The sequence below is a fragment of the Mastigoproctus giganteus genome, chromosome 3 (assembly GCF_048544385.1).
Source record: "Mastigoproctus giganteus isolate SK-2022 chromosome 3, ASM4854438v1, whole genome shotgun sequence".
In the NCBI taxonomy this organism is placed as follows: domain Eukaryota; kingdom Metazoa; phylum Arthropoda; class Arachnida; order Uropygi; family Thelyphonidae; genus Mastigoproctus; species Mastigoproctus giganteus.
Window position 1 is genome coordinate 102,383,777 of NC_143577.1, and position 20,503 is coordinate 102,404,279.

Here is a 20,503-nt window from a genome sequence, read left to right on the forward strand (position 1 = left end):
GCACATCTCCAGTCCATGGTTACTTCCCCTGAGTCCAAGGAAGCTCTCATAATTATGGCTAAGGGTTTGCTTACTTCCTTTGCTGCCTCCTTTAATATAACTGGATAGATCCCATCCACCCCAGGTGCCTTTCTTGTATTTATCTTCAACAATTTCTTCTCCACTTTACTCTCAGTTATTACAAGATTCTCTAGCTTACTGCCAGAGTTGAATACACCTCTGGCACTCCCCTCGCTGAATAACTCCTCATGTGTGAATGTCGATGCAAAATATTCATTTAGTTTGTTAGCTACCTGAGCAGGATCATCAACAGTTGACCCATCGATATCAAGTGGACCAATCTGATTCATCCCCTCCCTTCTAGAGTTTACATAAGTAAAGAACTCTTTGCTGTTTTTCTTTGCATCCCTTGCCAAAGATTTCTCGTAATCTGCCTTCGCTTGCCTAACCTCCTTTGTAACTTGGTTACAGATCAACTTGTATCTATCATAGGCTTCTGTGTCACGTGTTAATCTGTATGTATCCCATGCATTTTTCTTCTCTGCCATATGTCTCATTAGTTCATCTGACATCCACTTAGGCCTAAACCTTGAACAATATTTCTTAGTTGGTATGTAAAGCCTAATAGCTTCCAAGATAAGTTCTTTGAATGCTTCCCATTTTGAATTTGCTGTTGGTAACATCATCAGTTGGTCCCACTGTATAGAATTTAAATACTGTCTCAGTCCATCGTAGTCGCCTTTACGAAAGCAATAACCCTTCCCTTTACCCCTAATGGTAGTTACTTCTTTGAGTAAATCCCACTTCAGCACACTGTGATCACTGCCACCTAATGGTTCATTTACCTGCAGATTCTTAATGCATGAAGAATCATCTGCCCAATCATTCTATAAATCCCCAAAAGCCTTGCTAATGAGTGAGTTACCAACCCACAAATTCCAGTCAATATCTGAGAAATTAAAATCCCCCATTATAAGACACTCTGATTTACTGGCCCATTCTATTTCTCGGTACAGCTGTTTATTATACTCATCAGAGTCATTAGGCTTATAACACACTCCTACTCTCAATTTTGTTTTGTTTTTTTTATTATTATTATTATTATTATTATTATTAGCCAAATGGCGGAAGGAAGTCTGAGGCTTTTGCTGCACTAGCCAAAAAAAAAAAAAAAAAATTCTGAATTATCCCTGAGAGAGAGAGAGAGAGAGATAGAAGGGAATCACCTCGGAAGAAAAGAATGGTGATATCCAGCTCAGGACCCTGGGGTGCCAAGCCCACACTCACCAGATGTGAGCCCTTCCCAGTGCTTATGTCACACCAAACTGACTCTACACCGCACTTTCCAGCCATGTCGACTGGCTGTACTTCCTTGGATTTTATGTGTTTCTGAACTAATAGCATAACCCCTCCTCCCATCCTATCCCGTCTATCTTTCCTGTACATATTGTACCCCCCAAATTCCAGTTCTGCATACCTTATTTCTGTGTGACACCATGTCTCTGATATCCCAACAATATCTGCCTTTGATGTTTTAACCAACACAATAAATTCATCAAATGTATTTTCCAAACTCCTAGGACTGGTGTACACGCAAGTGTACATGCACCTGTTCCTATTCGTAGCTACCCTAACACAGCCCATGTATTTACTTGTTCCGCAATGACTCCCAGCAGTCTCTGAAATCCCCTGCATCTTGTTTCCCAGGCTGCTGCTGCTCATTCCAATAGAAGCAATGCAAGAATCATTATCACCTCTGCCAGTGGCTACTGTTAATCTATTAATCTATGCATCCCCCCCCCCCAAGCTAGAAGTTTTCTAACTCACCTAACACTGCCTCGATAGCTTCAGAAAATATTCTTGCACCCTTTCTATTTAAGTGTATCCCATCCCAGGCTGAGAAAAATTCTACCCCTTGAGCCTTGCACAATCTTTCCAGGGCCGAATTGATCAACAAGGCTCTCATCATATACTCCTTCCTATCGTGTCTAGGCAGAATTGCAGCCACTTTAAAATTTATCCCTAAGTCACAGCTTTTTTTGAACATTGACCTGTACTTGTTAAGTACTTCTGCCGGTCTCCTACTCTTAATATTACTGCCAACATGTAGAACAATATCACATTTTGTGCCCTTAAAGGATGATACCTGCTCTACAACGTCATCAACCTTTGCCCCTGGCAGACATACCCTGGTCCTGTTCTACCTATTTTTTTTGCACAATATGTTCCCCTGTTTCTCTGACAACAGAGTCACCGACAACAACTAGTTTCTTTGGGACCAGCGCATGTTGCCTTGGGGGTTGCTGCTGTGTTGCTTTGATGTTCAAGTGCAAACTCTGGCATTGACGTAAGCAGCTGAGAGCTTGATGGGCCCCTCAATTTAAATCCTTCGAGGGCATCCACCCTGTCCTTCAAGCTCTCATATAGGCCCATAACAATGCTGAGTTGGCACCTGATTTCCTCACACTCCTTATATCACACACACAAAGACATTCCCCATGGCAATATCATGTCCCATTCCTGATTGATTCACAAACATCAAACGAGCTGTACATTTCAAAAGGCTTGATTCAGAGTGCAAATGGCCCCCACCCTCAGTTCTCTCCGCAGGCATAGCACTCCCATTAGCTTGTGCCTTTTGCTTTACTGCTCTGGTCTGAATCATGATTTAGATTCAATTTCATAATCAATTTCAATTTCAATACAAAAATATAACCCTAAACTTATATGCCAATGCAGTTATAACACTATACATACAGGGTGTTTCAAAAGCAATGGTCAATAATTTAAAGGTGAATTGTACAGACTACAATATGCAAAAAAAGCCTACTAAACAAAAGCCTAGTAAACCCTTTGTCCTTAAGTGAATTGTTTTCAAGATAGTCCACATTTCTAGTTAGGATCCACCACTGACTTGTTTATTTAGGTTAGGTTATGTTCATTCTCTCCCTTTTCCCTCTCTCAATGCTCTGAGATGTAGCAGGCACACTAGTATTTTTCAAAGGATAGTCAACATGGAAAGAGGTTAGAGCAATGAAGAGTATGCAGACATGCACTTCATGTGTGGTAAAGCCAATGGCAGTGCACTTGAGGCTGTGCATTTGTACCAAGAAGCATTTCCCCGCTGAAGGCATCCCAACAGGTGCACATTCATCAGGCTACAATAACACCTTAGAGAACATGGGCGCTTCACACATGGTGTACGAGCAGGTAGGCCCAGAAGCATAACACCTGATGTTGAGGAAAGGGTGTTAGAAAGATTAGAATAAAATCCAGGAATTTCGACAAGGAGGGTTGCTCTGCAAGAGAGTGTACTGAGTCATAGCAGAGTGTATGTGTGTGTGTGGTGAATTTTATATTGCCAATTACTGTACCCCTATCATATCCAGCATGTACAAAGTCTCAGCAATACAGACTACCCTCCCAAAGTGAACTACTGCCAGTGGATGCAACAACAGTGCATCCTGAACCCCCAATTTTTAAACAATATTTTGTTCACTGACGAAGCTGGGTTTACTCGTGATGGTATTTTTAATTTTCATAACTGTCACGTTTGGTCTGACGAAAATCCTTATGCAATTCACAAGTCATGACATCAGTAACATTTCTTGTCTAATGTCTGCACAGGACTACTAGGAGACCGTCTAATTGGACCACACTTTCTGCCAAACAAACTAACAGGAGAACTGTACCTTCAGTTCCAACAGAATGTTCTTCCAGATCTCCTTGATGGATGATAATGTTCCACTTCAGCAATGCCAGAACATGTGGTTTATGCATCATCATGCATAAACCACACCGTCACGTTTTGCTCGAGTTGTGACTCGGTATCTTACTAGAAGGTATGGTCAACAGTGGATAGGTAGAGGTGGGCCTGTAATGTGGCCTCCCAGATCACCAGACTTAATTCTATGGATTTTTGTATCTGGGGTCATGTAAAAAGCTTGGTGTACACTTCTGACATTAACACAGTTGAGGAATTACAATTGCAGCAAATCAGAAATGACCCAGGAATGCCTGAGAGCATTCACAACTCAATGCAAAGCTGCATACGCATGCAAGGACAGCATTTTGAACACCTTTGTAACATCCTGTAACATGTAACATCTGTCAAATCCTATAGTGTTGAAACCAAAAATTAAAAATGTATTATCTTATGTTTAATAAAACCACCCTTAGCAAAGGATTCACAGCTCTTTGCTAAACTAGTGCTCCCATAGTCGGTGGTGAATCTTAACAGAAAATTTGCGTTATCTCGAAAACCATTCATTTGCGGCCCGATGTTCACTGAGACTTTTTTTGCTTATTTTAGTTTGTACTTTTCACCTTTAAATTATTAATCATCATTTTTGAAACACCCTGTGTGTATATATATATATATATATATATATATATATATATATATATATATATATTTCAGTGTCGAGTATTATCTCCGAGTTACATTATATGACTTTCGTATCTCCTGTCAAGTTATATGTATTAATTTATAATGTTACATTTGTAAAATCTAGGTCGGTACATGTATTTAGTTAAAGAAGTACAATTTAATTGACAATGAAATTTAATAAGATTAATAAATTTTACTGATTAATTGATAATACTATACTATACAATACTAAGCTAACAGATTTCTAATACAGTGCTACGTGTTTCGCTATCTAGTTTTATATTAAACCTTACGCTATCTAGTTCGGGATATATGTTGTATCGTATAACAATGGCAATAAGTTACAAATGGTAAATCTACGCCCACTAAGTATTAATTAACTTTCAAAATCCCTATCTAAATTCAAAATAAATCAAGGAGCTTGACTAGGTCATAAGCTACTTATAATTTAATATGAAAATTAAGTCAATAAAACGGCTAAATATAATTAAAAACAGTGTTCACTGGAGATGCAAAATCTTGTCCAACATGTTGATTGAATACCCTTACCAATACTCAGTAATAACCTACAAAATCTCTAAGTTCAAATTAAACTAAGTATATAAGACAAAAATGTTTAGGAATTTTTATAAAATTTTTTTTTTTTTGACAGTTTTCACTGGACACAGAAAAGTAGACATAAACAGAAAGGAGACAGATGGTGGTGGTGGTGGGGAGGGGAGAGTTTGTAAGATAAATTTAGTTTTAACTGCACCAAATGAAATGTGTGTGGGGCACAGACATATATATGACAATCTCATAAGCTAGCCAGTATTTGGGAAGTAGACTAGAAACAGGTAATAGTTTTTGGATCATTTTCTTTTGGGGAAAAAAAAAAAATCTGCCTGTTTTTTTTTTTTTTTTTTGATTTGAAGATATTTTTATTCAAAGTGGTTTGAAGATATTTTTATTGAAAACAAAATTTAACCTCTAAATTAAAAAATAAATTAATTAAATAATATTTTGCAAATCTTACCTGCTAGAAGCATTTATCCTATTTTGAATGGCAAGCTGTATCTTTCTGTTAACTTTCAATACACTATTCACTGTAGATGCTACATGATTAACAATCTACAAAAAAAAAAAAAAAAAAAAAAATTAAAATACTTCTAATGTGGTTAAAAGCAAAAATGGCATGACTGTACATGGGTAGACGACAGAATGAAACAGTGCTTATTGTTAAACCATTTCACAGTTCTCTGCGTACACTAATTGAAATATAATAACAAAGTTATAATAGTCCTCTTCTTAACAAAGATATAACAAGGACTTCATGAATATTAAGAGCAAGAGACTGGTGGAATTACTTAACAAATACAGGTCACTGTTGAAAAAAAGCCGCAAATTAGGGTTGAATTTGAAAGTGTCTGCAATTCTGCCCAGACACGATAGGAGGGAGTATATGATGAGAACCTTGTCGATCAATTCGGCCCTGGAAAGATTGTGCAAGGCTCAAGGGGTAGAATTTTTTTCAGCCTGGTCTGTACTTGTTAACAGGAAAGACTGCTTCTACAGGGATGGGATACACTTAAATAGAAAGGGTGCAAGAACATTTGCTGATGCTATCGAGGCAGTGTTAGGTGGGTCGGAAAACTGCTAGCGTGGCAGGATACAAGGACTAGTAGCTACTGGCAGAGGTGAAAGTGATTCTTGCACTGTTTCTATTGGAATGAACAGCAGCCTGGAAAAAAAGATGCAGGCTATTTCAAAGACTGCTGGGAGTCATTGGAGTACAAGTAAACATATGGGTTGTGTTAGGGTAGCTAAGAATAGGAACAGGTGCATGTACACCAATGCAAGGAGTTTGGTAAATAGATTTGATGAATTTGAGGTATTGCTCAAAACATCAAAGGCAGATATTGTTGGGATATCAGAGACATGGTGTCACACAGATATAAGGAATGCACAACTGGAATTTGGGGAGTACAATGTGTACAGGAAGGATAGACAGGATAGGAAAGGAGGAGGGGTTATGCTATTAGTTAAGAAACACATAAAATTCAAGGAAGTGAAGCCAGTCAACATCGCTGGACAGTGCAGTATCGAGTCAGTTTGGTGTGACATAAGCATTGAGAGATCAAAATTGAGAGTAGGCCTAATGACTCTGATGAGTATAATAAGAAACTGTACAGAGAAATAGCGTGGGCCAGTAAATCAGAGGGTCTTATAATGGAGGATCTTAATTCCCCAGATATTGACTGGAATTTGTGGGTTGGTCACTCACACACACTAGCAAGGCTTTTGTGGATTTATTGGATGATTGTTTTCTAAATCAGCATGTTCAGGTGGCAACTAGAGGGAGTAATACTCTTGATGTGATTATCAGTAGTGATTCTTCATGCATTAAGAATCTGCAGATAAAGGAACCACTAGGTGGAAGTGATCACATTGTGCTGAAGTTGGATTTACTCAAGAGGTAACTACCATCAGGTGTAAAGCGAAGGGTTTTTGCTTGCATAAAGGCGACTACGGTGGTCTGAGACGGTATTTAAATTCTGTACGGTGGGACCAACTGATGATGTTACCAACAGGAAATTCAAAATGGGAAGCATTCAAAGAATTAATCTTGGAAGCTATTAGGCTTTACATACCAACTAAAAAATATTGTTCAAGGTTTAGGCCTAAATGGAAGTCAGGTGAACTAATGAGACATATTGCAGAGAAGAAAAATGCATGGGATACATATAAATTAACATGTGACACAGAAGCCTATGATAGATATAAGTTGATCTGTAACCAAGTCACAAAGGAGATTAGGCAGGCAAAGGCAGATTATTAGAAATCCTTGGCAAAAGATGCAAAGAAAAACAACAAAGAGTTCTATACCTATGTAAACTCTAGAAGGAAAGGGATGAATCAGATTGATTCACTGGATATTGATGGTTCAACTGTTGATGATCCTGCTCAGGTGGCTAACAAACTAAATGAGTATTTTGCATCTACATTCACCCATGAGGTGTTATTCAGGGATGGGAATGCCAGAGGTGAGTAAAACTCTGGCAGTGAGCTAGATGATTTTGTAATAACTGAGAGGAAAGTGGAGAAGAAATTGTTGAAGATAAACATAAAAAAAGCACCAGGGGTGGATGGGATCTATCCAGTTATATTAAATCAGGCAGCAAATGAAGTAAGCAAACATTTAGCCAGCCATAATTATGAGAGCTTCTTTGACTCAGGAGGGTACCCATGGACTGGAGATATGCAAATGTGACCCCAATTTACAAAGGAGGATCAAAGGGCAACACAAGTAATTATAGATCTGTTGGTTTAACTTCTGTTCCAGGAAAATTAATGGAGGCACTTGTTAAAGAAGCACTGCAGAATCATCTAGACAAGACTTCAGTTATAGCTCGGACACGGCATTGTTTTGCTAAGGGAAAGTCTTGCCTGACCAATTTGATTAGATACTATGATGTGGTCACAAAGAAACTGGATGCAGGGAATAACTTTGATATCATATATTTGGATCTTACAGAGGCTTTTGATATTGTTGCACATGGAAGACTGCTGAACAAATTGGAGCAGTGTGGCATTGGAGGCAAATTGGTGCTATGGATAAAGGGATGGTTGAATGGGAGAACACAGAGAGTGGTAATCAATGGACACTGCTCATCATGGACTAATGTTATTAGTGAAGTCCCTCAGGGTTCAGTGTTGGGTCCATTATTGTTTTCTGTATTTATAAATAATATTGATGATGGTATATCAAGCTTAATGTCCAAGTTTGCAGACGATATGAAGGTTGGCAGGGTTGTTAAGGAGACTAATGACAGTACGCTGCTGCTGCAACAGGATCTAGAAAAGTTTAGCAGATAGGTAGAGGTGGCAAATGAAGTATAACATTGATAAATGTATAGTACTACATATGGGAAGCAGTAACCCCGAGAGTGACGTATCAACTCTGTGGTAGTACACTAACAGTGGTAGAGAACAAAAAGGACCTGGGGGTAATACACACCTTGAGTATTGTATACAGGTCTTGAGGCCTCGTTTTAAGAAGGATATATAGAGCTGTAAGAACGAGTACAGAGAACGGCAACAAGATTAGTGAATGGATCAAAGGGTTGCTCTTACAAAGAAAGGCTTACATTTTGTAAATTACAGTGTCTGGAGACTAGTCACCTGAGAGGTGATCTGATTGAGGTGTATAAAGCTTTGAATGGTTTGAGCATGCTCTGATGGGATTCTTCCTCTTGCTCAGAATAATCACCTTCCAGGACATAAATTCAAATTGAGGAAAGACAGATGTAAGATAGATGTGCGGAAGTTTGCCTTTGGCCATAGCCAGCGGGTAATTGGTTGGTGGAAGAGACTTCCATCCTTTGTTTTGGAAGTTGACAGCCTAAATAAATTTAAGGTTGAGCTGGAGAGATATTTCTAATGAATGGAGAGGTGAAATGGGAGGGGTTTTTTTTTTTTTTTTTGTCTGATGCTGCATAAGCTTGCTTTCTTGCATCATATGCTTCTTCTTATGCTAATGCTAATGCTAACAACATGTGTAAATGAAATCTAAACATTAATATGTAACAACATACAGTTCCACATTAATTTGCATCACTCATACAATTGTGGAGTACCCCAAAAATATAATTAGTGAACTGGTAGCAGAAAAAGGACATTATCCAAATGAGATGCTTAATGGAGATAAGCAACTTGGCCATCCTTGGCAGAGATGAAAGAGGCCACATATAGTAGCTGACAGTCAAGAGTCCGGAAGTCACTGAAGACATGTTACACGGAGCATGTTTTTAGCAAGTTGAACCTGCACCTTTCAGCAATTCTATTCTGGTAAACCCGTGGAGCCAGGGAACCACCATTGCTATTTTTTTTTTTTTTTTTAAGAAAATCCCAAACATAAGAGGTATCAAAATCTATAGTACTTAGTACCATGCATGGAACTTTTGGCACATTATAGCCTTAATTGCTAATGTGCCAATAAAACCCAACCAACCAACCATGCATGGGTTGAAGGTCGAAAAGATAAAAGTAGATGTTTGTTGAAATTAGACTTCAACTTCTGTATACAGTCAGCTCTGCTGTAATGCATTCCTAAAAATCATCGCATTATGGTATTTAGCGCATTAAAAACAACAGGGCTTATAGGAAAAATAGAGATAGTTCCAGAGAACTCAAAAAAAAAAAAAAATGTTTAGTCTGGTACTGGTAACAAAAACACTAAAAAATGTTAGAAACCCAATAAAATTGCTAACACAGGTTTCAACATCTTAAATTTCTAATAAATAAATAAATATTACTGTAAATATAGCACTTTACCTTGACAAGATATGAAGTTTGCTTGATTGATATTTCTGTTCACTGACTTTTTTTTTTTTTTTTTTGGATTGTAAAATTTAGAACAGTAAAAAAGATAAGCAATCAAGTAACAACAAACATGGGATGCACAAATTGCACAAATGAGAAAAGCTCTATAAGAATGAAGAGAAGATTCGAAAATTTATTTATATTTTTTATATGACTGAAGATTTTGTGGAAGGGGAAACATTTCACTATAATAATGTAAAAATCCAGAGAACTGCTTGTTTGTTATTTGGTTTTTAGGAGCATTAGCAACTAAGGCCATATTGCTCCAGGAATATGTGGTGGTCATTCCCTGACCTTTCCGCATCCTCCGTATTTGGTGGTGACGGACTCGAACCCCAGTCTAATCAAGAAGCATGTGCTACGCTACAGAACTGCATCAAAAAAAATTATCACAAATATAATAAGATTGAGTTTACTACCCATTTAGATTGCACTAACTGAAACACCCAATAAACCAGGAACTGCAAATTGTTTTTATTGTTTTATGGTAGTGACCTCCAGAAATGTGCTCTTCTGCTCATGCTATCACATCTCACGAAATTTCTGTTCGAACAGAAAAATGTGAGCTCTTGAAAACATGAGTCAGCCTACAATATCATGTGTTATCTTGTTAATACAACAAATGACATCAGTGTGTCTCCGACCAATACAACTACTGTAAATGATGTTTGACATTTTTTAAGTTTCATAGACGTGTATGCTGTGCAGGTCACTACATTTAGCTTGGTGCCAGGTTTTGCGTTCACTTGGTGTTGCTCGCAGATGAAATTGTGCATGAGCCAACGCAAAAATCGGGTTATACTTGCTGTTGTTTGTTTGTTTGTTATTTGGTTTTTAGGAGCATTAGCAACTAAGGCCATATTGCTCTGGGATATGCGGTGGTCATTCCCTGACCTTTCCGCATCCTCCGTATTTGGTGGTGATGGGCTCGAACCCCGGTCTAATCAAGAAGCGTGTGCTACGCACTGCTGCTCCTTCCCACCTGGCTACGGAGGTGCCGTTATACTTGCATTGTTCCCTAATATTTCATCAGCGTTGGCGCAAATTCGCATTGAGAAAATGAGCGTTACAGCAGAACTGACTGTATTGTAATTTTCAGAAAATAGTTATGAAGGAAGGTTGTTCCAAAAAAAAATGGAAGTTGAATATAAATGAGGAAGAAGAAAAGTTAGTTCTGTGAGTTTGAAGTTGGGAGGTAAAAGGATGTTGACTGGCTGCAGTAAGTTTGGACTGCTTTGGAAGAGAAAGTGGGAATTATAGAAACCAATTCAGAAGAACAGTGCCCATAGAAGTATCTATAGAAATGGCATGCTGCAGAAACAGAATGTCTATGAGACAGAAAGTGGAGGGAGATTGTTAGAGATGAGTCATTAATTAACCTAACTGCCCTCTTTTGAATGGTATCTAGAATCCTGAGAGAGGTTTCAGGGCACTGTCTCAGATTTGGGAACAATATTCCATGGTAGGGCAGATTTGCAATTTGTACAGAGCGAACAGATGTTTGGAAGAAAAGTAAAATGCCAAGAGGGAAAGACAAAATCCAGTTTTTTAAATGCAGAGGTAGAAATATTTGTAATGCACTTATGCCAAAAGAGATTAGAAGTAAGGGAAATCTCCAAGAGATATATGATCTTGCCTAGAATTGAAGATAAGCATAGGAGCAGAATAATTCTTTTTATTAGATATACAAGACTGAGTTTTAGAAGTATTGAAATCAACTAAGTTATCTTTGCTCCACTGGAGAGATAAGCATTTAAGGAATTAGTAGGGGATATTTGAGAAGTTGAAGCTGTTTGAGCAGGACACAGTTTTTCAAAATGGAAGGTGGAATGCAATGTTCTGCCATCAGCAAAACTATGAATTTCTGATCAATGAAAGAAGGCCATTAATATACAAGAGGAAAAGAGTGGGAGAAAGAACTAAACCTTGAAGAACACCAGCATTAGTGGAGAAGTCAGAAGACAAAGAGCTATCTACCATCACTTGCAAAGAGTGGTCAGAAAGAAAACTGAATACCCAATTATAAAAAACAATTGGCAAACCATAAGATGGAAGTTTATTTAAAAGAAAATAAGTATCCTTCTAAAGTGAAACTTGTTTTCTTCTTTATACTTATTTTATATTAACTTATTATACTTATTTTGTATTTTACACCAAACTTTCCATTAAATTTGTCCACAGATGGGTAACATAAGCCAGAATATCACCAGTGAATCAATAATGATGGAATCCATACTGGCGATCATTGATCAGATGGAAGTTTTCTAGATAGTTGGAGTTGGATGAAGCTGGAGATCTGGATACAAGGCAACTGTGATATGCAATAGCATGTTCATTGGAAAATCAAGGTTTAGATAAAGGATTTCATCCCTATAAGAATAATTTCACTGACATCATTTCTGGAGATCTGGATACAAGCCAACTGCGATACGCAATAGCACATTTATTGGAAAATCAAAGTTTTTAGATCAGCTGTTCCCAAACTGTGCAGCACGGTGCCACATGGGTGCCGCAGGATATTTTATATTTTCAAGGAAAACACAGCGATACTCTACATCTGTCGGACACCACACAAACTACTAGCTCTAGGTAGTTCACAGTTTCAACATTACTTATTAAGCTGTTTCAACATTACTTATTAAGTTGTCCCAACATTACTTATTAAGTACTTATTAAGTTTGATGGGAGGGATTTGTCACCCTTTTTTGGAAGTGGCTGGATATGAGCAAATTTCCAAGCAGAAAAGAAATGCTTTAGAGTAAGAAATTGAAAAAACGGCAACACAGAACAGGAGAAGTTCAGAAATTCCATCAGGGCCTTTCTTTGCATCGTGATTGATCAAAATGCTTCTGACATCCTTTTGACAGAAGACACTGAATGGAGTGTACTGGGAATGATGGGAGATGGTTTACCAAGATCATCAATACGCACGTTAGAAGAAAAATAGTATACTATCAGGTCGGTTTTACATTTAGGTGAAGTGGCAATCTGGTTTTGACAGAGATGAGGATAGATTTGGACAAAAGTTGCAGCCAACAGCTTTGGAAACAGACCAGAATACTCAAATACTATTTGGACAAGAAGCAAGGACTGATTAATACTTGCTTTACAATTGTTTAGAGCTTTGGTGCAGGCAGAAAATGAAGCTGGAGATCTGGATAAAGCAAACCAACTGCGATATGCAATAGCATGTTTATTGGAAAATCAAAGTTTAGATAAAGGATTTCATGCCTGTAAGAATAATTTCACTGACACGATCTCAGCAAACATTGACATAAAAAATTTAATACAGTAATCGAACCAAGGAAAAGAAGAGAAGAAATCTCACAGACCATCCCATTTTGCATTCTTATAATACCAAACAACATGAGGTTGAGAATGGCCATGAGAGAAAGTCTCCATTGGAAAAGAGACCATCACCAAGTTGTGATCTGAAGGAGGTGTCTATGGGACCACTCACCTCAACCATGTACTTAGAAGGGTTGTTTGTGAGAAAAAGATTAAGCATTTGTTGGCTGAATAGTTGGAACTGTCTGGTTTTCTGATAGGTAAATGAACAATCTGTAGGAGTTCATTAGTAATTGCAAAAGCCTCAGCATCTCAACCAGCTGAGTTGGTGTGACTAGAAAACGGACATCAGATGGGGGTTGTGAACATTAAAATCACCAAGGAAAATTACCTCACTGTTAGGAAAGTAGGACTGGAGAAGGTCAATTTTCAAAGAGAGGAAGAGAAAGAATTTGATTTGGGTCTCCCAGAGCAGAATAACCAAGTGCAAACTGCTCTGGTTCAAAAGGTCTTAGTTATATTAGGGGACCCCCCCCCTGTCAGGGAAATGGAAAATATTTTTTGTAATAAGGATAGGTGGACTAGATCCAGGGTATGCCTGCCGAGAGCAACAATTAATGATGTCACCAAGAGATTATCAGATTTAAGGGGAGTAAAGAGATTATTATTCATGTGGGGGATTAATGATATCAAGCATACATGATCTGATGATTTGTTAGACAAATATATAGGACCATGTTGAATAAATGCTGAGAGTTAGGTCAGAATGTCTATGTGTCTACAATTCTGCCTTGGCATGATAAGAGGGATTATATGCTGAAAGCCTTGTGGATTAACTCAAGACTTGAAAGACTCTGCAAGGCTCTGGGGGAGGGGATTTTTATCAGCTTGGCCCGCACTTGTAGGTAGAAGGAATCTGTTTTGTAGTTTTTTTTTAAATCTGTTTTGTTACCACAACAGATCAGATCAGCAAGAAGTTCTGAGGGCAGAAACATTTCAAAGGAGAAGGCAGCTAATTCCAGAAAAGCAAGCTTAAATAACTTCAAGGGGTGTGTCAGGATAGTTAACTATACAAGAACACTAAATCTTAATTGTTTATACAGTAATGTCAAAAGTGTTGTCAATGAAATGAGTGAATTCGAACTACTGGTTACGACAAGTATTGCTAACATAATAGGGCTTACAGAAATGTGGTGCCACCTAGAATTAGGGGATGATGAGTTTCGGTATGGTATGTAGAATGTATTTAGGAAGGAGAGGGCAGATGTGGTGAGATCATGATTCTTATTAAAAAGAACCTGAGAATGTTCATCTTCAAACAGATTGGATCCTTATGTAATGAATGTGGGATAGTATTAGATACCCAAGCTGATGTTGCAGATGAACTGAACAGTTACTTTGTATTGATATTTACAGAAGAAAAACCCTTTATGTCAATCAGAAATTACAGCAGTGAAGTTTAAAAAATGTAATTAATAATACTGATTTCACAAAATTATTTAATGAAAAAACGTTCGAGCTACAGGCAAGTAAGGTTCCTGGGACTGATGGCATATACCCTATAATTTTAAGGGAGGTGGCAAATGAGTGCATTGAACCATTAAAGCTAATTATGAGAGAATCGCTGGGCTAAGGAGAGGTTCCATTGGATTGGAAAACTGCCAATGCATCACCAATACATAAAGATAGTTCTAAGAGCGTAGTGGTAAATTACGGACCGGTCAGTCTAACTTCAGTAGTAGGGAAATCATGGTGGCAATGATCAAGGATGGAATTCAGAATCATTTAGACAGAAATGGAATTCTAAAAGATACACAGCATGGTTTTGTAAAGAGAAAATCATGTTTAAAAAATATGGTTAGCTATATTGATAGAGTCACTCTTGTGCTGAAATTAGGGAATAATTTTGACACTGTTTAGCATTAGTTGAGGCATATGATGCAAGAAAGCAAGCTTATACAGCAAAAAAAAAAAAAAAAAAATCCCTTCCCAATTCACCCATCTGGTCACTCCAAATATCTGTCTAATTCAGCCTTAAATTTATTTAAACTATCAACTTCCACAACAACAGATGGAAGTCTGTTCCAGCAATCAACTACCCACTGGCTAAAGGCAAACTTCTGTACATCTATTTTACAACTGTCTTTCCTCAATTTGAATCTATGCCCCCTCAGGTTCTTAATCTGAGCAAGAGAAGAACCCCATCAGTCTCAATTGATCCTGCTCAAACCATTCTACGGCCTTATATACCTCAGATCACCTCACAGGTGCCTAATCTCCAGATATTTACCAAGAAAGTCTTAAGTTCTGCAACTTGCAGAACTTAAGACTCTCTTGGTAAGAGCATCCCTTTGTTCCTCTCACCAATCTTGTTGCCCTTCTCTGTACTCGTTCTAGCAACTGTACATTCTTCCTAAACTGAGGCCTCCAAACCTGTATGCTATACTCAAGGTGTGGCCTGACCATTGCCTTATACAAAGGGATAATCACCTCCTTGTCTCTGCTAGCAAAATTCCTATGTATCATTTACAAGACTCCATGACCTGCTCTGGCAGTCCGTCTGCACTGCTTGAGAACGTTGTATCTGGCTGCACAATTACCCCAGTTCTTTTTCATACTCTACTTACCTGAGCATAGTACCACACAGTTGGTATGTTTCTCTTTGGTTACTGCTACCCATATGCCCAGGGCTTTTTTTGTGACGGTACGGCATACTGGCACCTTTATTAACGTGTGACATTTGGATGCAGTGCACTTTGAAATTTGTAATATTCCGTAAATTTTTTTTGACATGTTTCTCTACTATTCAAATAAGCTTAAAATTATTTAACTTAATTTACATTTTTCACTGTCTGTCATATTTCACTGTCTGTTAAGATATTTTCTATATAAAACTGTATAATCATTTTTATAATTCTAAATTACTCAGTCAGACCTCTGTTTAATTATTTTGAATTCCCCTTCGAAGTTACATTTAAAATAGTTTCCGTTGAGCGAGAAAATTTTCATATAGCAAACGGATTAGGAGAGAATTAACTTGGTATGCCCTGTTCGCATTTCTGGCCTTCAGGCAATTTAGGCAATTAGTGCTTTTACGCAAATTAAGAGAGCTGAAGGGATTACCGTTCTACAACTTAGTGGTACCTGGTAAAAACTATCCGACCACCCGTCCCACATACGCAGAAGTCATGCTGGTCTGCAGTGAGCACACAGAGTAGTAACATATCTTACTTCTCTGTGAGTGAACAGATCAAGGTGTATTCCCAATGGGCTCTGATCCACCTTCTACTGCAGTAGTGTCCAAACATTTCCCATACAGGGGCCATATTCAAAAAAATTTAAAGTTAGATTTCTTTAGTGTGTTACATTTTCCATATCTCGTTGCATGTAAAAGTAAAATTGAAAATATTCGAAAATTTTACTAAGTACAATACCCAATTACATTTACTGAACAAAACATTTAATGATATTTTTTTTCATAAATAACAAAATTTAAAATGCTGTTTTAGTTCACTTTCCGGGCAAGCCGTAGTTTGGACACCTTCGTGAATCAACTGTAAGCGCCCCGTTCGAGAATTAGAAAAGTGATTTTCTTTTGCTGTTATTTGATTTTTAGGAGCATTAGCAACTAAGGCCATATTGCTCCGGGATATGCGGTGGTCATTCCCTGACCTTTCCGCATCCTCCGTATTTGGTGGCGACGGGCTCAAACCATGATTTTCTTTTACCCCGACAAATAATCATCTGTTGTTTCACGGAAGTGCGTTATCCACATTTTTCCGTAAATTTTCCCTATCTCTGTTTACATGGTCACAGTACCTGAATATCCGAATGACACTGAAATTTTGGACAGTTTCAAAAAAAAAGAAAAGAAACAATTTAAATTTAAGAACTAGTGACAATACTGATGACGAGAGAAGGAAAACGAGGACAATGAAGGTATTAAACCTTCTAAGCATGAATTGTTTTGGTGAAAATGAAGTTAGAAAATTGTCAATTAGGTTACAGTTAAATGCAATTTGTGGATTTCGGGGATACCTAATTGAAAAGATGGTTTCGGAAGAATTGAAGAATTTGATGGACGCTCTGAGTATGATACCAATTTCATCGATTGAATGTGAACGAGGATTTTCAGAAATGAATCTGATTGCCAGCCCAAACAGCAAAAACAGTTTCTTCACTACTGTTTCTTAAAATTGTATGCCCACCGCTGACCCGCTTCGATCCAGCCAAATATATCGATTCGTAGCTGCTTTGGAAACGTCATTCAGCAACCGACACACAAAGAGGAAGAAAAGAAGTCGGCATAGGGTGTCGGATGAAAACTTAATAAAAATTTGGAATATTCTACAAAAACTTTATTATAAAATTATTTTTACTTATGTTATTTATTTTTACTTATTATTTTTAGGGGCCACAGTCGAATGAAGGACCCTTAGAATGTCACTCGGTTGTCTGACAGTCAGTTCGTCTGTCACAGCATTGTATCTCTGGAACCACTCAACCTATTGACTAGAAATTTTGCATGGGTTTGCACATCAAGTGGACCAACATAAAGCCATATTGATCAGTGTTGATAAAAATTTGTCTGAGAAATGGAGGGGGGTTAAAATGTGGGGGGGGATAAAAATGTTGTTGACAACCTATAGCTACACCATTAGCATTAGCATTAGTAGAGGCATTTGATGCAAGAAAGCAAGCTTATGCAGCATCAGCCAAAAAAAAAAAAAAAAAAAAAAAAAAAGTAACATAAATAAATAAAAATAACCACTTCCACTTCACCCCTCTGTTCGTTCGAAATACCTGTCCAGCTGAGCCTTAAACTTATTTAGGCTATCAACTTCCACGACAAGGGATGGAAGTCTGTTCCACCCACCAACCACCCGCTGGCTAAAGGCAAATTTCCGCACGTCTATCCTACATCTGTCTTTCCTCAATTTGAATTTATGCCCTCTCAGGTGATTTTTCTGAGCTAGAGGAAGAATCCCATCAGCATTGAGCATGCTCAAACCATTCAAGGCTTTGTACACCTCTATCAGATCACCCCGCTGGTGCCTAGTTTCCAGACACTGTAATTTGCAAAACTTAAGCCTTTCTTCGTAAGAGAACCCCTTTGTCCCATTCACCAATCTAGTTGCCCTTCTCTGTACTCGTTCCAGCAGCTCTACATCCTTCCTGAAATGAGGCCTCCAGGCCTGTATACAGTACTCTAGGTGTGGCCTGACCATTGCCATATACAAGGGAATAATCACCTCCTTATCCCTGCTAGAAAAATTCCTATATATCATTGACAATACACCATGAGCTACTCTTGCAGCTCGTCTGCACTGCTCAGAGAACTTCATATCTGCCTGCACCACCACCCCCAGGTCCCTTTCATTCTCTACCACTGTCAGTGTAGTACCACAGAGTTGATACGTTGCTCTGGGGTTGCTGTTTCCCATATGTAGTACTTTACATTTGTCAATGTTAAACTTCATTTGCCACCTCGAAGCCCATCTGCTCAACCTTTCCAAATCCTGTTGCAGCAGCATAGTGTCAGTAGTGTCCTTGACAACCCTGCCAACCTTCGTATCGTCTGCAAACTTGAACATTAAGCCTGATATACCATCATCAATATCATTTATAAATACAGAAAACAATAAAGGCCCCAATACTGAACCCTGAGGGACTCCACTAATAACATTAGTCCACGATGAGCAGTGTCCATTGATTACCACTCTCTGTCTTCTCCCCCTCAACCATCCCTTTATCCATAGCAGCAACTTGCCTCCAATGCCACACTGCTCCAATTTGTGCAGCAGTCTTCCATGTGCAACAGTATCAAAAGCCTTTCTAAGATCCAAGTATATAATATCAAAGTTATTCCCTGCATCCAGTTCTTTTGTGACTGCATCATAGTATCCAATCAAATTGGTCAGGCAAGACTTCCCCTTAACAAAACCATGCTGTGTCCTAGCTATAACTGAAGTCTTGTCTAGATGATCCTGCAGTGCTTCTTTCACCAGTGCCTCCATTAATTTTCCGGGAACAGAAGTTAAACTCACAGGTCTATAATTACTTGTGTCAGCCTTTGATCCCCCTTTGTGAATTGGGGTCACATTTGCACATCTCCAGTCAATGGGTACCTCCCCTGAGTCCAAGGAAGCTCTCATAATTATGGCTAAGGGTTTGCTTACCTCCTTTGCTGCCTCCTTTAATATAACTGGATAGATCCAATCCACCCCAGGTGCCTTTCTTGTGTTTATCTTCAACAATTTCTCCTCCACTTTGCTCTCAGTTATTACAAGATTCTCTAGCTTACTGCTAGAGTTGAATACACCTCTGGCATTCCCCTCGCTGAATAACTCCTCATGTGTGAATGTCGATGCAAAATATTCATTTAGTTTGTTAGCTACCCGAGCAGGGTCATCAACAGTTGACCCATCGATCTCAAGTGGACCAATCTGATTCATCCCCTTCCTTCTAGAGTTTACATAAGTAAAGAACTCTTTGCTGTTTTTCTTCGCATCCCTTGCCAAGGATCTCTCGTAATCTGCCTTCGCCTGCCTAACCTCCTTTGTAACTTGGTTACAGATCAACTTGTATCTATCATAGGCGTCCGTGTCACGTGTTAATTTGTATGTATCCCATGCATTTTTCTTCTCTGCCATATGCCTCATTAGTTCATCTGACAACCATTTAGGCCTAAACCTTGAACAATATTTCTTAGTTGGTATGTAAAGCCTAGTAGCTTCCACGATAAGTTCTTTGAATGCTTCCCATTTTGAATTTGCTGTTGGCAATATCATCAGTTGATCCCACTGTATAGAAAACTGTATAAAATATATAAAATACCATCAGTTGATCCCACTGTATATCCCCCTTCCCTTTACCCCTAATGGTAGTTACCTCTTTGAGTAACTCCCACTTCAGCACACTGTGATCACTGCCACCAAGTGGTTCATTTATCTGCAGATTCTTAATGCATGAAGAATCACTACTGATAATCAATTCAAGAGTATTACTCCCTCTAGTTGCCTCCCGAACATGCTGATGTAGAAAACAATCATCCAATAAATCCACAAAAGCCTTGCTACTGTGTGAGTGACCAGCCCCCAAATTCCAGTCAATATCTGGGAAATTAAAATCCCCCATTATAAGACTCTCTGATTTACTGGCCCACTCTATTTCCCTGTACAGTTTCTTATTATACTCATCAGAGTCATTAGGCCTATAGCACACTCCTACTCTCAATTTTGATCTCCCAATGCTTATGTCACACCAAACTGACTCGACACTGCACTGTCCAGCGATGTCGACTGGCTTCACTTCCTTGGATTTTATGTGTTTTTTAACTAATAGCATAACCCCTCCTCCCTTCCTATCCTGTCTATCCTTTCTGTAGACATTGTACTCCCCAAATTCCAGTTCTGCATTTCTTATATCTGTGTGACACCACGTCTCTGAAATCCCCACAATATC

General features: G+C 38.4%; 1 protein-coding gene across 1 annotated transcript in view; it reads right to left on the reverse strand.

Moving 5' to 3' along the window:
- Positions 1-20,503, reverse strand: part of LOC150088193 (uncharacterized) — a 295,820-nt gene that overhangs the window by 15,096 nt on the left and 260,221 nt on the right. Inside the window, exon 9 of the mRNA XM_090370066.1 lies at positions 5,406-5,500. Within this exon, the coding sequence (XP_090226192.1) occupies positions 5,406-5,500 (95 nt within the window). The remainder of the gene's footprint in view (positions 1-5,405; positions 5,501-20,503) is intronic.